Source organism: Solanum verrucosum, unplaced genomic scaffold (genome assembly GCF_900185275.1).
Source record: "Solanum verrucosum unplaced genomic scaffold, falcon-dt-bn FXZP01000175.1, whole genome shotgun sequence".
NCBI classification, from domain to species: Eukaryota; Viridiplantae; Streptophyta; class Magnoliopsida; order Solanales; family Solanaceae; genus Solanum; species Solanum verrucosum.
In genome coordinates, this window is record NW_026020399.1 from 1,041,072 (window position 1) to 1,060,399 (window position 19,328).

General features: G+C 33.7%; 1 protein-coding gene across 1 annotated transcript; it reads right to left on the bottom strand.

Moving 5' to 3' along the window:
• Positions 1 to 504: 504 nt before the first annotated feature.
• On the bottom strand, positions 505 to 8,985 carry LOC125839693 (uncharacterized). The gene is made up of 3 exons (XM_049518682.1): positions 8,667 to 8,985; positions 1,055 to 2,353; positions 505 to 975 (listed from the first exon to the last, which is right to left on the bottom strand). The coding sequence occupies exons 1-3, from the start codon at positions 8,847 to 8,849 to the stop codon at positions 748 to 750; spliced, it is 1,710 nt and encodes a 569-aa protein (XP_049374639.1). The 5' UTR covers positions 8,850 to 8,985; the 3' UTR covers positions 505 to 747.
• Between the last annotated feature and the right edge of the window lie 10,343 nt (positions 8,986 to 19,328).

Sequence of the window (19,328 nt, forward strand, 5' to 3'; positions counted from 1 at the left end):
TAAGGATCTATTAGTAGAAGATTGAAGAATAGTGAGTCCTCATGTTCCGAGGACCAAGCCTTTACTTCATTTTGTCTTTATATTTCACTTTTGAACTTGATGTACGGGTTACGTCCCGAGAACTTCTTATGTACTAGATGACTTTGAGACGTATTTTTAGATTTAGATTTCCACTTCGTTTTATAAAACTTTATGTTTTGAGGTTTGTCTTTTAAATCTTTTTAAACTCTATTATCTTGTATGATGTATGCTAAATGGCCTCTATAGGGTCTCTCGGGGTCTTGTACGCCATATCACATCTAGGGTATACTTGGGATCGTGACAACACCAGAATGTGACATAACAAGAAATGGTGAAATGGTGGAAGGATGAACGGATAATGGAGCGAGCCTGTGTTCATCCTCCCCAAGCAAATGGTGCACCCCATTCCACCAAACACTGATAGGGAAATGCTTATAGCGAAAAATCGTTAAGTTATATGTGGAGTTGTGTTGCCCAGATCTATACATACAAGGTACTAAGCATTGACGATAAATTGATAATATTTTCAAAGTCACAGCAAAGGGAGCTACAAATCATCAATCCACCCCTCCCTTTGCTTTGCAACCCTTAAAGTGGTTGAGAATGACAAATAAAAACTAAAATATACAACTGCCTGAATACATGAATCAACAGCCAGAGCTTTACAGTTCAGCCAGCATTTTATATCCAAAGACACCAGAGAAGAAATAGAAGATTTACTGATGATCAATTTTTCTGGTGGACTGCAACTTGGTGTATGTCCATATCTTTCAACATAACTGAACGCCCACATGAATCACAAGGGGCAGTTCTTGATCCACAAACACTCTCGTGCTGTGTAAGTCCTCTTAAGCGATCCCTCACATCTGCTGCTGAAGTCCCTGCTTGGACCATGTCTCCACAAAACCGGCATGTTACAAGTCGCAAGGGACACTCCACAGATTGATGTTGAACCTGTTACCAGAAGCTGTTAGATGAACAAGCCAATAAAAAAAGTGTGTAATAAATTTTAAAAAGGGAAATATAACCTTACCATCTTTTCTTTTTCAAGGACTATTCCACAAGGGCAATTCAGCGGGACATGAAATACTTTCTTGTGCTTCTCAATTTCCTCTTTCTGAAATGCTAGCCCACATTCTTCGCAATGGACATGATTCTTGACCTCATCCCTCCTTAGAACAACCCCACAACTGGTATGCTGACAGATGATATTGTGCCTCCTGCAGTAAGCTTCATGTAGTGCTATACTCCTGGAAGGTATGTAATGTTTACAATTTTGGCATTCTACTGTATCTGCATCAGCAGACAATGTGGAAGAGACGGCTTGCTGTCCAATCTTTAAATTAGATTTGTCTCGTAAGCTAACTGACACCTTGTACTTGGTTGTGCCCTTGAAACCATAGATGCCAATACTGTAAGTACCAGGTCCAAGGTCGAGATCCCTGGAGTTAAGGACCAAAGCTTTTGAACCGATGTCATGAGATGACCAACCGTGCTGGTGCTGTGTAGGGAATAGCAATGGGTGTCGGGAAACATAGAGGTCAGTATCCCCATCTTGGTTCTCTGATTCTATTTTTACCTCAATTTCAGCATCTCCTGAAGATATTTTTCCCCAGATATCATCGCCTATTTGGAACTTGTAATATACATAGCTTCCTTCTGCAACCACCCCAGAATCTAACTTGCCCAATTCGAGAGGTTGCAATACAGGCTGACTTGTGCTCTCAGCAGTTGGATCAGCACCGATTACATCAACCTCTATATCTGTTTCTAGAACAGACACACTCGAAGAAGGTTTTAGTTCAAGAACACGTAAATGATATGTCAGAACACCATGATTAACAGTAAGTACATCGCCTTCTGAAAGCGTCGCATGCTGACGAAGACTTGTTTCAAGAACTGCCTTGTGATTAGGGATATCAGAAAATCCTGCTTCAACTGGCTGAAGTTTTGCATAAGTTCCTTTTAAGAGCCAGACATAACACACCTCAACCATGGGAACCATTGGCGACTCTGCAGGATATAAGTTACTCCATATATGGGAAGGAAGCCCTACAACACCATCATCTGCAGTGAACTCCAGGACTCCAGCATGTGTTGTCCGCTTATTCTGCTCTGCATCCTTCAAGTTCGAAAGAGAAGATTGGTGAATGACAGACACCCTGAAGTGTAGAGGTCCCTTGTCAAAGGCACCCTGATCAGACAATTCAGTGAAGCAAGATGGTGGCAATTTAATTTTATCTCCGGCACCCTCATAAGGTACAGCTTCCAAAACACGAGAAAATGCAACTCCTCGTCCAGCTAGCAGTTCTTCTTCAATTTGCTGGGTTGCCTGTTAAAGAAAAATTGAAAGGGTTAGGCCTTCCCTTCCATCATTAATTTACTCAAGACGGCTTGACATCAGTAATAGGTCACATGACAAATAGGGATGACAGAGCCGGCTACTTTTCTTAATAAGGAAAAATATTACACCACCTTGACCGCTACACTAGAATGGAGCCAGCTAATTTCTTCTAATTGATAATCAGAAAAGGAAAATTTTGTCTATGTACAACCCAATCTGACAACAGATTATAATGGTTTAGATATGTAATCAAGCATAAGAAATGGACGCATGAACTGGTCCCAACATTTGTAAATTCATTTGAACTGTCTAACACAGATAGAATAACCATAGCAAGTAGCTTAAACCCCATGATCCCTCGACCAAAAACAAGTACAATTTGAACTACAGAGCAAAAATAATGTAGACAAATTTAAGGAAAAGGATTAGTACTACAAAACTGTGGTTATCATATATTACATCTCTCTCTCAAGGAGGCAGCTTGGCGTAGGGTACTATGAAGGGAAGCTGACCATAGATTACCAACAAGTATAAAATACAACAGAGCCTTTACTTTATACTTTAAGTTAATATTTAATCAACTAATTGATGTTATTGAGAAATTGTATTGTTCACACGCTTTGGCTCTACCCATGAAGTATCGAGCAATAGGTCTTTCACAATCAGATCTACTGCTAGATCCCGTATTTCTCTGGGATTGTAGTTCAATTGGTTAGCCCTGTAAAGGCAGAAACTGCCGGTTCGAGCCTCCGCCAGTCCCAATGGATCCAATAAATATATCAATAAATTTCTCGCTTAGTAGGTAGCATGGAGGTAGGGACTGATTCATGTCATAAGAAATTAATATTTTGATTCACACCCCACATCAATAAGGCATGTTCAGCCTCAGTTCGTCGATATCTCGAGAATCAGCAAATGCTTACAACTTTTCCAGGGGGAGGAAACAACAGAACTCATAAGAGCACTGATGTTCAGAAAACTTCAGCTAAGTTTATTGGGTACAGCACTTTACACTAATCTCCAAGTGTAAAGTTAATGAAGTAGGAGGGCATCCATACTTGATTGATTCAAATACATTCTTACGAACCACACTTACCCCGAAAGGGTTGATATTATTTTATTTTTGTATGTAATGCACATGCAGAACATTGTGGAATTGACCTAGACATTTGAAATTATTACAGCTTTTCAGAAAATCAATTGTTAAGGCATAACAATTTAGCAATCAATTGTGAATTGATAACACTTTGAGACAAGTAGGCCATGGAAATTGATATGGACTAAAGCCTCTGCAAAGTTACCTGTTTTGGATGGGTTCTCAATAGATATGTATACTTAACCTAACCTAAGATAATCTGCGAAGGAGAGGTTTAAATTTGAGTAGCAGGTGTTATCTATGTGAAGTGAAATTGATGTCGGTCAATATCCACTGTAAATTTGCTAAACAATGCTGGAAGATTATCCTGAATTTGTGTGGTGTTGTTTGGGTAATGCCTTCAGATGTTAAAGAGTTCACTGGAGAGCTGGAATGAGCAGAAGATAGCTAAATCTCAGAAGCAGATGTGGAGGGCTATCCCTTTGTGCACCTTCCAGACTATTTGAGAAGAAAGGAACAGTGTTTGTTTTGATAATAGAAAGAACCACATCGCTAGAGTGATTAGTGATGAACATTTGTCTTCATAATCTGTTATTTTGGTGTAAGAAGAGTTTATTAGAAGAACATGGATCAGTATATAGGCTTTTTGGACTCAATTGGGAATTTGCAACTGGGGTCTATTACACGGGCTGTCTGATTTTGTTGTACTTCTATATACCTTCTTTATTTTTGGAACTTTCTTTTATGTACCTTCTTGATACCTTTAATGATAATATTTTTACCTTATCAAAAGAAAGACACGACAATATAGCAAATCTGATTTGAGTACAGACAACACTATAAAAAAAATCCATATGTTGGTTTAACCAAGCACAAGTGAGAAGTAAAATAGGCGATGGTTTGAAAATATAATGTGTTAACAAGTGTTAGTTCGTTTCGGTAAAGAAAACCACTCACAGCTGAAGAAAGGAAGCAGAAAATAATAACAAACATATTGTAAAAATTCTTAACTTGTCAAAAAACTTCAAGGTGGCAAGTAGAACTGGTAAAAGACAAATGAAATTCTAAATTTTAAAGTGATTCTCCCAGTGGGAAATAAGTAGTTTAACTTACTAGGTATCCAAGTAAAATGTGCTTGCTTTCATACTTCATCAATTAAAAACAAATAAATGATGTGGTAATAAGTCCCGCAAATATCAACTATTATTTTATTGTTGAACAGTTGTCTAGCCAATTACCATCACTTCATTTCTTAACATGGCAGATAGCATTTAGTTTAACAAGTATTTGATATAGATCACAAGACACTTGTGGTAGTTTAACTATTCCCCCCTCCCCACCCCTCCTTTTTCCTGGTATACCTTTTCTTTTCTTGTTCTTGTTCTTGTTCTTGTTCTAGGGAGGAAAAAACACCTGAAGCAGATCTACCACAATTCAAGTAGCCGAAATACATCTCTGTTGGCTTGCACAACATCGTGATTGTATCTAACTTCCATTAAAATGCTTATATGTCACAAAGTTCATACCCTAACCCTAACCCTATCTTGTATACTTATTTTTCACGTGTTCATGATCCCAATACAGTAGATGTTCTTTTTAAGAAAAATAAGGCCCCTACAGTCTGCATACCAGAAGAACGTAAGAGTTTTTTTCCCTAGATGTTGAAAGTTGTAGAGTTAACTTATACTCAAGCACGGCAATTGAACTACCTTTTAAATCATTACCGCGGAAAATTATACATACATTCAAACGCACTCAGATCCATATGGTTATACCACAGACCCTGTAACGATTGAAGTGCATCAGTTTTCCCCTCTAAGCCACAATTCTACTTATCATTTATTGTAACAAACTAAAACTAGATCAACAGGCCCAACTTTTACCCACAAGTTAACTACTCAAATCATTTTTTGCAATAATACAGCTGAAATGGGGTTCAATGATATTTTTTTCATGAAAAGCAGACATGAGATAACAAATGCCGTGCTTCACCAAGATTTTGAATAGCGGTCCCGAATCCAAGTTGATTCTATTTCAACTCTTTCTAGGATAAAGACAATCAGAGTAAGACATGTTCTTGCAGCTAGGTTCACTCATTCTTGTCTCCACTCTCCAGCAATTAATCTATTCCAGAGCAGTATAAAGGTCAACCTATCCTGCACTATTCGAAACCTTTGTAAACGCAATGTCAATTTCTATCATAGTGGAGGTTGTTGGGAGGAGATCCTTGTGCCAGTGAAAATTGTTTCCAATGATCAGGGAATAATACATAAAACAATAAAGCGATTGAGGCTATTTTTCCAGCAAAAGTTCATATGGTGGAAATACAACCACAAATAGATTCAAAGTTTTAAAAGCCAGTGCCTGATGGGAAAAATTATAATATGCTAGTGCAATGGTATTGACAATAACACAAAAAAGATAACTTCTCCAAAGGAATCCCTCCAAAACCATATACCACCCCCACTTTTTCACCAGAAAAATTACGAAAAATTTTCTTCCAGTGGGAAAACATTCGCCTGTAAATTTTTCCATGCCCTTCATAACTAATATAATTGGAAAAGGACAACTTCAACTATGACTGCCTCCATCCATGAACTCCACTTCTTTTCCTTTTTGAGTTCTCACTTTTTAAAATGTATCCTGATGCCCAGGGTTACTGCATTACAGTATATCCCAACCTTCAAATCTAACCCTTTAGAAACACCACCTCTTTTCTTTTTGTCTTTTCACTTTTTTATCTAACACCCCTTAGAAAACCTCCACTTCTTTTCTTTTTGCCTTTTCAGTTTTTTAACCCTATTGTTAGGATCAAGCGCCTACCATCATGCCAAAAGTTATAGTTGATAGCAAATGCGCAACTTTATTTCTTAACCAAGTCCACCCAGCAAGCGCCATGTTCGATCATGACTCTGGACCCAGGCCACCGCAGCCCCTCGTGGGCCTTACCATAGGCATAATGTTGGCGTTATGCCGTTACCCAACACCTATCCTCAAACCAAGGGATTACTACACCACAGTATATCCCAATCTTCAAATCTACAGCCCCTCACGGGCCTTGCCATAGGCATGATGCTGGCGTTACCCAACACTCATCATCCTCAAATCTAACACCCCTAAGAAACACTATAAGGTCATTTTAGGCACCTTGCAGATCATCCATCTTCATGGCATTGTAGCAAACAAATTCACATGAAGGAAACATACTATGAATTCTCACTTTCCTTCAGTACCTAGTACCTAATCTCACTGAAAGCCAATACATGGCAGATCTCAAAAAGATCAAACTTTATTCTTACAGAATTCACGAGTCACTAAAATTTGATATATGAGATGATGATGCAACAAAATACAAAGGGGTAGCAACTTTCAGGTACAAATGCACATATTCAAGTAAACTGTTTGTTAACAATTCTCGTTTGTTGGAATTCTCTGTTCAAAATACAAACTTGAAATAATAAAGAGCAATTTAAAACTACCTACAATTACAGTAAGTTAGAACAACTATTGACTTTATCTTATGTTCTAACTATAAACTATAGTAGAACATATCATGCGTGTAGAAGTTATTGGGTGTCTATAGAGACAAAGCACCATATCCTTATTAGACGTAAGCCTTGAAGTCGTCCAATGTTGAGTTTCTAAGTATGGACATGTGAAGAAAACAGGTCTTAAGTTTTAACTGAAAAAAGAGGGGAAAGAAAGCAAGTTTTAAGTCCCGCTGAACAAATTAAATACAGGATCAGAAGTCACAAGTTGACAGTTTGCTGTTTTAACCTAAACCAACTTAACCACCCATTGTCAAAGTCTCTGTAAGGTTTCACATGCTGGGAGTCAAAATAGAGGAGCTTAAGTTTCACTAAACCAGATTAAACCACCCATTGAGAAAGTCTCTGTAAGGTTTCACATGCAGGGAGTCAAAATAGAGAAGCTTAAGTTTCACTAACTATAAGCACAGTGATGACAAGTTGATTATTTTCAAATGTTAGGTACACGACTTAAAAAATTGAACTTGTAAATGCATGTTTTGGGGGAAGTAGATTGGTGGAATCATTATGTCCTCTTGCTTCTGTCCCTGAGTACTTGAACTACTGCTTGCAGATTCTGGACCCATCTGGTTATGGCTTACATCTTTACTTTCTGGACTTGCTATGTGCTGAAAAGGGAGTACGAGATAATTGCATCAATGAGGTTGCATTTCCTTGCATCTGAACGTCGACGACCAGACCAATTTACAGTAAGAGCCATAAGCCTTGTTGATCTATTATGATGGCAATCTTAATCTGCCTGTAGGTTTATGGGGTAAGTGAAGCCTTAGGCAAAGTTTGGCTATAAATTTCCCTTATAGCTAGTGAAATTTTAAACTTGACATTGTTAAGATAATTATGTCTTGTTAGGGAGGGAGAACTTAATATTGATCTTGGGAATATTTATTAGGATGCAAAAGGTACTGAAGTTCAGCATATCCTATCTTAGAATTTCAGCTAACTGTGTTCTGCTTACAACAACATATCCAGTGTAATCCCACAAAGTGGGGTCTAGGGAGGGTAGAATGTATGCAGACCTTACCCCCCTACCTTGTGGGGAGGTAGAGAGGTTGTTTTCAAAAGACCCTTGGCTCAAGTAACGCATATCAAATCAGTTTTAAAAGATAAAATACAGAAGTAAAGCAGACATGATTTAACTAATAGAAAAATCATTACATAGCATACACAAAAGTGGAACAGTAACAGCAAGAAAATAATGCAATAACCGAAGCTTGAAGCTTTAAAATAATAGCTTTTCTTATCTGGAAAAAAGAAAATGAGCTACGCTCCTCAATGAGGGTAGAAGAGGATGATATTTGATGTTATCTTGTTTTCAAGGTCATCTCTCTTTCTAGGTCAATAATAATCATCTTACTAGAGAGACATTGGATTAACTTAATTAGTTTTCTTACCTTTTCTTTTCTTGGGTTAACCCCCCCCCCCCCTCCTTCCAACTAATCCAAGCCTTCAATGACTGATGCATGTTTTCTAACAAATACTATGCCCTGTGCAGGTACTTGTCAAAAATGTGCCACCAGATCAACAAAATTCAACAAGACATCAATATACTAACACCTATAAAGTATAACCCAACTAAGCACTATCTACATATTCAACAAATACCCAATTCCCAAATCGATTAAACTATTGGAGAAAAGGGTGTATCGGAAAACCTGACCTTAGCTTGGGCTTCAGCAGCATCAAGTCGGCGAGCTCGCTGAACAGCTTCAATTGCTTCACGTTGACGAATAGCTTCTTGTTTGGCTTTCTTCTCTCTGTCCAATTTCAATTTAGCCTTGAGTTTCCTCTCCCTCTGCTCTTGCTCTAGCTTCTCTCTTGCTCTTCTAAGCTCAAAATCCATTCTTCTCTCTCTACAAAACTTCCAAACAAATTATCTTCTCTTCTATTGCAATGCGATAGATTATGTATTTCAGATATATTGAACGAATGATCGGTCCAAGGTAAGATATATATATATATATGTGAAACTCTTTCGATTGATTTTCCGATTTCTTGATGGAGAAGGCAAATTTGCCAACCTTAACTTGAATTCGAGAACAATCTGGGCCTTTCGAGATGAACCCGGATATTGGTGGCCTGCCCAACCAAATACTTAATTAGGCCCAATAAAACTAAGGTTCTCTTTGGAAAGTCACCTGGTAATTGGATTTTTGTGTAATTACTTGGGTAGTAATTATCAGCCTAGTAATTACACAGTTTAGTAGTTACACTGACTTGTTTGATTGTCACAGTATAATTACACATGTTCTGTTTGGATGCACAATTGCAATCATAATATTATATTAAATTTTAAAAATATAAATTAATCATTAAAATCTATACTAGATAAATAAGAAACTATATAAATGATATTAAATTAAATATTTAAGATATATATTAATGAATAAACATGTTCTTAACTAATATTATGAAAAAATAATTGATGTATATTTTTTAAAATTAATATATTTCAATTGAATTGATCATAAAAACTAAAAGTATGAAGTATCTACTAACATCGTGAAATGCATGTTTGATAAAAAGATTAATATATAAATAAAATGTCATAAATTATTAAAATGTTTGACAAAAAGATAATCTATCAGGTCTAATTAAAAAATAACTTGCAATGTGAATTCAATATTACTAAAACAAATGAAACTGAAAATATAACATAAGTTATAAATTCAAAACAAAAAATTTAACATAATACTCTTATCGCAAATTTCGACATAGCATACATAAATATGATTTATTTTTATTTAAAAAATATATAACATAAGTCTATAACCTTTTTTTTTTTTTTTTTACCGTGGTTTCCGGGCGTCGCTTTGCGAACCCGACTAGCTGTACCCACCGGGTCCCGCTGTTTCAAGGCGGGTCCACCACGGTTAGTTCTACGGGGCCCTGGAGACGCGGCCGGTTTGTAATGCCGGTTTGTAATGCCTCCAGTGGCCCTGCTGGGGCTCGAACCGGCGACCTGAAGGACTTTGTCCCAAGCCTTTACCAGCTGAGCTAAACCTTACTTAACAATAAATTCTATTTTAATTTAAAAATTAGAATACTAATAGAATTATTCTAATGAGAAAATAAGCATGGCATAAAGAAATAGATAATACGAAAAAATTGCATAGAATCACATGAAGTAAGGTTGAGAACGAGAAGAAAATGAAATATAATTATAGAAAATAAAAAATAAACTTTTAGAAATTTTTAGGATAATAAAAATAAAAAAAGAACTTATATTTAAAATAATAGAAGTAAAAAATTAAAACAAAAAAAATAGAAATAAAAAAAAAAAAGTAATCACCTGGTAATTATACCATGTAATTACCAGCAACTCACAGCCTCTGGCTGTAAATTGAAGAGTGTAATTACCCCCTACCAATTACACCAATTACCTGCTGACCAAATAATTGCATGTCCAACCAAACAGGACAGACAATGTAATTACACCAAATTCAATTATCAGAGTATCCTTCCAAACAGGCCCTAAGTAAACATAGCTACCTATTTTAGGGATATTTTTTAAAAACTATCTAACATAGTTATACTTAGGATGTTATAGTGAATCTCTCATCTCTCTTTCTCTCTAGCTCGTCACTCTCATCCTCCTCTCTCTATGTGCATCACTAACTTTCCTCTCTCCTCTCACCTTTCACGTTTTCATCCACCCTTATTTCTCTCTTTACAATTCACTGCGTGAATCTTTTTTCTTCTCTCTCGATTTCTTATATTAATACGAAATCTTATTAAGCATTACTTGAATTATTTTTATCTACATATGCGGTTTATGATCTTTATTTTTTTATGCATGGCTGCCACTTGCTGATTCATCTTTTTATTGGACTAACGTCAATATATCAAAAGTTTTCTTCTGGGTTATTGATTTACTAGTAGATTGGATTGCGCCTCGCGCGATAGTAATTTTTTTTAAAAAAAATATATCCAAAATACGATAATAATGATATTTAATTGCAAATTTAAATTGATTTAAATATCAAATTTTAATCCAATTCACTGATAAGACTTTCCTTTAACTTTTCATCACTTTAAAAGTGTTAAATAAATTTTGAAGAATGATTGATCTACTCATGTCCAGATTAAAACCTAGTTTTCCTCTATATATTTAACATATATTATATATTACTTATTACTTATCTAGAAGTGTGGATAACCACACAAGTGATGGTCAACATGCATGTATCACTGTGTGGTTCCACACTTACATATGTATTTGTCTATTTTTTTCTTTCGTTTTAATTAGTTTATCTTATTTTTAATTATTTTTTTATATATTTGCGTAAAAAAATATCATAAATTATGATAATCGACAACTTAAAGTATTTTAAAAAAAAACATATAAAAATTTGATTACTTATAAAAAAAAATGATTGATTCATAAAATTAATCTATTTGTGTCACATAAAATAGGACAAAAAAAGTAACATGTATTATTTAATTTGGAAACTACGTAAAAAGTATTGTAAATCTCAATAATTAACAACATATTGACTCTTGAAATTCTATCTATGCTACATATATTGGGACAAGGAAAATAACATATATTATTTTAAAATTACGTAAAAAGTACTACAAATTACAATAATTAAAAACTTAAAATATTTAAAAATTATATTAAAATTTAATTGACTCTCTAAATTTTATCTATATCACATAAAGTGAGACAAAAAAAAACAGATATTGAGCCTGTGTGAGCACAAACACTTGTGTCTAGTATGTTTAACAGTACTCATATTCCTTTCCTTTAAAACATATTGCATAGTTCCAACTTTCAAATTGTAAGTCTATTTATAAAAATATATGTAACACCCCGAAATTTTTTGAGCTAAGACTCAAACCATTCTTAATTGTGAGTAGGATTTTACTGAGGATTTAAATTTTCTTAAGTGTTAAGGTCACTAGATGTAGCACATTGAGTTCCAAAAAGAACTAAAGAGAATTCATTCAAGTCATTCGTAAGTTCTTTTAAGTTTTGGGTCAGCTTCAAACGACCAAAACTTTCAGTACATGATGAGTTAGGTGGTCCATAAGATATCAAATGAAAGGTCTTGGAATCCTATTTTCAACGCCACCGAGTTTGCTAAGTTTCGAGTTTGGACGAGTGAGATATGCCCATTTGAAGTCAGTCTGTCCAGTTAAGGAAAGTTACCCGAAATTATGAGGGGTATTTTGGTCTTTTCCTTACCCCTTCAGCTTTAAACATTTTCAGTAAGGTTTTAGGGTTTAAAGCTGATTGGGTCAGTTTTCATAATCCTAAATTACGCTTAGAGTTTTAGGAGAGAGTTCAACAAGAGAAAAGAGGAGAAAAGGGAGATCGGTCAAGATTTCTTACAAATCGAGGGTTTGTTTCGCCAAATCGAGGTATATATGTAAGTTTTCATAATGTTGGATTCGTTCACCCACACGCCAATCATGATTTCCATATTCGAATTGCATCTATTAGATTGAGTATATTTGAGTTCTTGATGAATTCTTAATGAGTTTCTTGAAGTTTGTGATCTATTCTTTAAGTATGAGGTTTCATTGAGTAAATTGATAAATTCTTGGGTGGATTTCGTTGAACTCGTTCTGGGTTATAAGAATTCGAGAGTTTTTACCTTATAATTTTAGTGGGTATGAGTTGAATCGAGTTTGAGAGATGAAGAAAAGATCGGGCAGAATTTAGGGCCCAGAGAGTTTCCTCTATCTCCGCGTTGCAGAGAGAGCGCGACTCCACTATCCCAAAATTTTATTTCGCAACCAAAAATAATAACCCTCATCCGTGTCGCGCACATGCTCCCCAGTTTATGTTTTCACCCGTTTTTTTATTATCAACTAAACTTCATCTAATTATTGAGAAATCCCATATACGCAAATCATGATCCTTGAATTCATAATTCAAATTCAAGAAAGAGTTAAAGAGTAGAGTTCAAGAAAGTCTTTGAGTTAAGTTGTGAATCCTTTGAGATCAATTATCGATTTGAGCTAAGTTTTGAGGAAGTAAGCATGAGAATGAGAAATGTTGTACACATGAGTTTTATATTGTTATTTAGACCCTTGAGTCGAGTCGTTCATGCTCATAATTCTGCATGAACTCCATAAATCGAGTATCTTTGAGAGGAGTAATATAGTTGAGTTATGAGTTCCGAGTTCTTGAGTCTTGAGTTTTGAGTATTGAGTTCCACACTGTTATTAAGATCCCCGAGTTGAGTTATGAATTTTGAGAAGCTTTTTAAAGTCAACACTTGAGTTCTTAAAGTGAGTTTTGAGAAAGTAAAGATGAGTTTCAATAAAAGAGTTTTCTAAAACATGATTAGTATGACAATCGAGCATGCCATCAATGTATGAGCAGTATGGTATCTAGATATACCATCAATGTTTATGCAGTATGACTTCTCGAGTCATCAATGATCATATTATAATATGATTTTGATATATTTTTTAGAAAGAGTTTTCAAGTATGAGTTGAGAAAGAGTATAAATGAACTATGTATTTCCAGAGGTATCAATTTTTACATTGATAAAAGAGAAACTGAGATTTCTAAATGAGTTATGAGTTTAAAAGATATTTCAAGAGCAATTACCTCTTTTAAGAGGGTAGTTTGAGCAATTATCTCAAACTAGATGAAGAGTTATGTTTTTAAAACTTATGAGCATGAGTTATATTATTGGGAGTAGTATTGAGCACCAATATGGGGAGAGTTCAGACAACTCACAGCCCCCCATAAACCATGTACGTGGGTAAAGGGTCATACTTTTTAGATGATTCTTTATTGCTTTTTAGCATAGCTTAGTGGATCCACTTAGTTAAGGAGTTCTATACCCCGACAAGGTATATGACAGTTCTAGCAGCGTGGACGAGACATTGTATCATCACATTGCTCATAGTGATAGTTGTTGGTTAGAGAATCTCCCAAATAGGATTATTTTGTACTTTTACATACAAACTGAGTTACTATTGTATTTTTAAATACATTGAGTTGTTATCTATAGTTTTAAAAGATTTCCATATATTGCATCTTTTATTGTTGCTTTATTATTGAGTATCTTGAGTTGAGCATCTTTGAGTTGAGTATCTTGAGTTGAACTATATTTCATTGAGTCGAGTAGCTTATTGTTGAATTGAGACCTATTTCACTGAGTTGAGAACCTTATTACTAAGTTGAGTATCTTATCCTTGAATACTTCTGAGTTGAGTAAGTTTAAGTAGTTTTGAGTATTCCTTGAGTTGAGTGAGTTTGAGACAAGGTAAGTATGTTTCCTTCAGTTTCAGTTCAAGCTTATGTTATGCTTCAGATTTCCCCTTACATGCTCGTACATTCCATGTACTGACGCCATTTGGCCTGCATTGTTTTAATGATGCAGTTACAGGTAACTAGGGTCATCAACATGCACTTCATTGATACCACTCGCAGTTCGAGTTAGCTTTGGTGAGCCTCCTTGCTTTCGGAGGATTCCATTTACTTTTTAGTTTTGTTAGGACGTCGTGGATCTTGTCCCGACTTCCATCTTTGTCATTTAGAGGCTTCATAGATAGACAGTATAGTTTGAGAAGTCTATTTCATTTATTTTATTAAATGTTTTAAAGACTAATTGAGTTGCCTATTTCTGGCTAGTTGAATAGTCTATTATATTCTGAGTTAATCATTTGAGTTAAAGTTTTACATTTGAGTTTATCTTATGTTGAGTAAGTATTCCGCAGAAAGTTGAATCAGGCCAAGGGTTTGCTTGGGGCCAGCAATGGTTCTCGAGTGACACTCACATCAGGGTGTAGACTCGGAGCATGACAATGTATTTATTCTGTTAAATTACATCTTGAGTTTATTCGTACATGATTTTATAGATCGAACATATTTCTACTCCTCGTGATTGTCCAATTTTCTGGTTCGCTAGCTCAAAGAAAAGGGAATTGTCTAACCCTTATAAGAAGGCCATAGACCCATGAAAGTTTCTCCCTTCATCATATTTTCTATCACCCCATACACATATGATGTAAAAATGTACCCACTCTTGATCTCAAGAATGTGAAAGGGTAAAAAAGATATAAAAAAATAAATAATATGTTAAATGTATAGAGGAAAACTATGTTTCTGAGCCTGAACTTCTTGGGTTCGTTCATCTTCAAGCAAGATGAAATATGATAAGGAATGTAGGATAGTTTTTTTTTTTTTTTGGGGGGTGGGGGTGGGGGGGTGGCCTTCAACTTTTCATTTGTGAATCATATTGAAGCACTTTTGGCACAAGTTATATGTAGCTGAGACCGCCCTTTTCTTCATTAATTATTAAAAAAAATGAAAAGGCATGAGTTATTATTAAAAAACGTGCAACTTAACTAGAAAATTGAAGTTTTTCATTTAATTGAGTAATTAGCTAGGTAGGCACAAATTTATCACAATCACTAACCATTATCGGGGATCACCACCATTATATATTCTCAAGTCTCAACCTTCATGGTTGGTCATCGATTACCATCTGCTATCGAGTACTACCGTCCAATAAGTTATTAGGCATCATTATGTTACCTTATTAACCACTATTATCAATTATAGTTATCACTTGCTATTACATATTTATAATTACTATAGTCGGTTAACATTATTACCAATCACTATTTTAATCGGTGTCTGGTTTTTCAACATTTTCCTTTTGATTGACCTATATCTTTGAATTCGGTCTATCGCTATTCACACTATCCCTTAGTCTCGTACCGGATGTCGGTCTATCTCATATTCGCAGAAGAATGAATTTGCTTAATGTCATGCCAAAAATATAATTAAGTAGGCGACTGATCATAGAATAGTCTTTTCACTAAGTATTGTTGTATGACTCTCTTTTTCAATAAATGAGATTAGGATTAAAGGTACCATCACCACCGTCATACAAATATATAGACATATTAATTTTAGTATACATCCTTTATTCGGTTAAGTTAATCTTAACATGAAAACAAATGAAGCCTTAAAAAACATCTAACATCATAAATAAAACAAGCCACATGGATCATATCATGTAGTACTCAAATATAAATAAGGTCTGTCTACATCAATGACTATATTTTTATATGGATTTCATGTTCATAAAGATAATTGTAACATTGATTTGATTTGATGGCGATTATGTGGGGGACACATGACCCCCTCACTTCTCTCGTTTGACCTTTTGGTTTTAATAAGTTCTAAGAATATATCCATACGTCATTAACCCAACTAAACAATTAATCCTGCTAATTAAGCTTCAATTAACTCACAAAAAGTTAATCATCATATTCATAAATAGACATAAAGCATAAAACATTTAATTAACACCAGATTAGTCCTCTTTCTTTTGTTCTTTTTTTCATTTTGAATAAACAACATGTATTATTTTTCTACAAGGGAAACCAAAAGAAATTGCGATCAAATGAACAATGCCCTTTTTTATTTATTGAATTGTAGTGTACTAATCTTTTTTTTAGTAATTAGTAATTGTTGCATTTGTCTTTTCTAATAACTAGCTGCCATTTCCGTGGATTATAGACCATAAGTTTGCTTAGTAGAATCAAACTCAAGCTAATAAACTTAGTGGCAGAGCTAGAATTTAAAGTTTAGGATTTATCGATAGGAAAGTAAATGTTTTTTTATGAAATATAAGTAGGTTTCTTACTCTCTTCTTTTGTGTTTAGTATGCAAACAAAAAGTATTATCGCAAAGAAAAGTATTTATATATAATCTAGATAAATATTATGGAAGGTGGGGGCTATGCTGGTGGGTGAAAATAAAGTGTGTTCTACACTTGAAAGGTGGAGAGGACACAATCACTATGGAATGCCATTCTTATGGAACTTGTTTTCCTACTCCCACCAGAGAAGTTATTTTCCTCATTTTAAAGAAATTTATTTTCTTAGAGATTTTTTTTTTTAGTTTTAGTCATCAAATTTATAATTAAATACTTATATACATTAAGTAAAGTTAAACTAATACATTTTTGATATATTGGGTTTGTCTAAACATAATTTTTTTTGAAGACATATACAATGAGATGTTGGTTGTCAAGGGATGGATTATATAATGTGTTCAAATGTAGGTATCAAGGGACCCCTATTCCTAGAGTTTAAAAAGCCAGATAATTAAGTGACATAGGTTGAAGAAAGAGTGTACTAGGAGAAAACTTTAAAGAATTTTGTTAAGGGAATGGGATTAGAATGAAGTCTATTTTAAAATGATTCTCTTTAAATCTTTTTTTTATAAATTTAAAGGGTAAAAATCGTAGTAATTCACCTGGTTTTTAAAAATAGATATCCAATATTTAAATCAAATTATATAAGTTAATTACGGTAAGTGGCAACGATGCCCTCATGTCACGTACTTAAATCAACTTATACTATACATATTCAGTATTTAAAAAATTAAATCAACTTATAATATTTTCCGGCCACAATGCCCTTGTGTCAACTTTAGGAAAAACGATACATTTAAAATAAGGTTCATGATTTATTTATTGTAAAAGAAATGAAAACTAAAAGGGAAATGGGGACAGGTGTTCTTTTAATCACTTTAATAAATTTCTGCATGTGTAAGAAATTTAGAAATGGAGTGAATATTCGTGTACCAAAAGCAATAAATAGTATACGTAATAATATATCACAATTCACACCTACCAATCCATTTCAATCTTAAAAAGATATTTTGATAAATAAATAAATAATAAGTCAACATTTCATATACGAAATGTCAACTTTTTGGTAAATGTATACTATAGTTGATGACTCTTTTTATCCGTCCGCTATTTGATATTTGTATGGAGTTTAATTATTTTAAATTTACATTGAATAAAGCTCTATTGGGAGTCAACACACCTATTCATAATTGATAACTTATGTATTGACATAAACCTTTCTCGAAAATGAAATCAATCCAAACCTCCTATCTACATAATAGGGCAAAAAGCATACGTGAACCATAATTTGACGACTAATGTTTGATTATGAAATCAATAATGATTTGTCAAAATACATTACCTTTAAATATGAAATAATAATAATATTTTAACCACATAAGTAATTAAATGGTTGAACAGTTATTAATTCAAAAAAAAGTTATGGTTATTCACAAGTAAAGAGGTTAAAAGTGTCTGAATTACTAGGACTAAAATTAGAATTTACTAATAATTCGAGATAAAAGGTGCTAGCTTAAAAAATAAATTCAATAGAACATAATCATAAAAATCCCTAATATATCGATATAAAAAATTATAACGCATTACTATGTAACTCCCAAATGAATCTCACTTTAATAGATACATAAAGTTTCAACCCCCATATTACATTATTAATTACTAGAGATAGATCTCTATAAAGTTCATTGTATACCGTTTTAATTATAAATATTTATTGCTACAAATAAATTTAATGTGTTATATCTTTTAATATATTTTTTCTAAAAAGAGATCCAAGAAATGACCTATTCTTTTTGTACACCTTGTAACTATACGGGATTATGATTTAACAGCTAGTTAAATAGCTAAGAGATTATTTTTATTTGGAAAGATACATATTTGACAGTTTGTCAAAAATAATTATAATTATAATAATAATTATAATTATAATAATAATATATTCAATATAATCATAAAAGGAGATCTACAAAACGCAGACAATAGGCTATATGCAAACTTTATTTCTATATCTTTATGAGATAAAAAAAGTCATTTTCAATAAATTATCGACTCAAAAGTCAAAAGTATATTCTCATAACAAGATTGCAAAAAATAAAAATGCTAGTCAGATATAAACAAATAAAAAACTATATCGAGTATCATTTTATTGGAGAACTATTGAAAACATTTTTAAATTTGGCGCAAATTATTAATTTCGTCTCCGAACTATTGACAATCTTAAAAACACTCTTTCACTTGATAAACTAAACTTAGATACATCACCGATACACTATTGATCTGCCACATGACTTAACAAGTGGTCTCAAACTTTTGTAGGAGTATGAGACTCTTAATAAAAAAAAATCAATAGAAGTTATGTTTAAAACACACCTAAATTTGACAGGAATTTAAGTAGTGTATTTCACTCATGTTATAATATCAAGAATGTATATATATTCAGTTAGTCAAGTAAATGAATATTTTTAAAACAGTCAATAATTCACACCAAATTTAAGAATATTTTCAGTGATTCTCTCTTGTGATAAAAATCCATTTTTCCCCTAAAATTAAAATGTCAGTACTACGAAGTCTAAGAAAGTAGCCGTTACTGCAGATGGACCATACCGACATTTAATTTTAAACATTTTTTCACAGAAAAAAAAAAACGAAAAAGTAACGTAAGAAATGCCCATAAAAGCAAAGA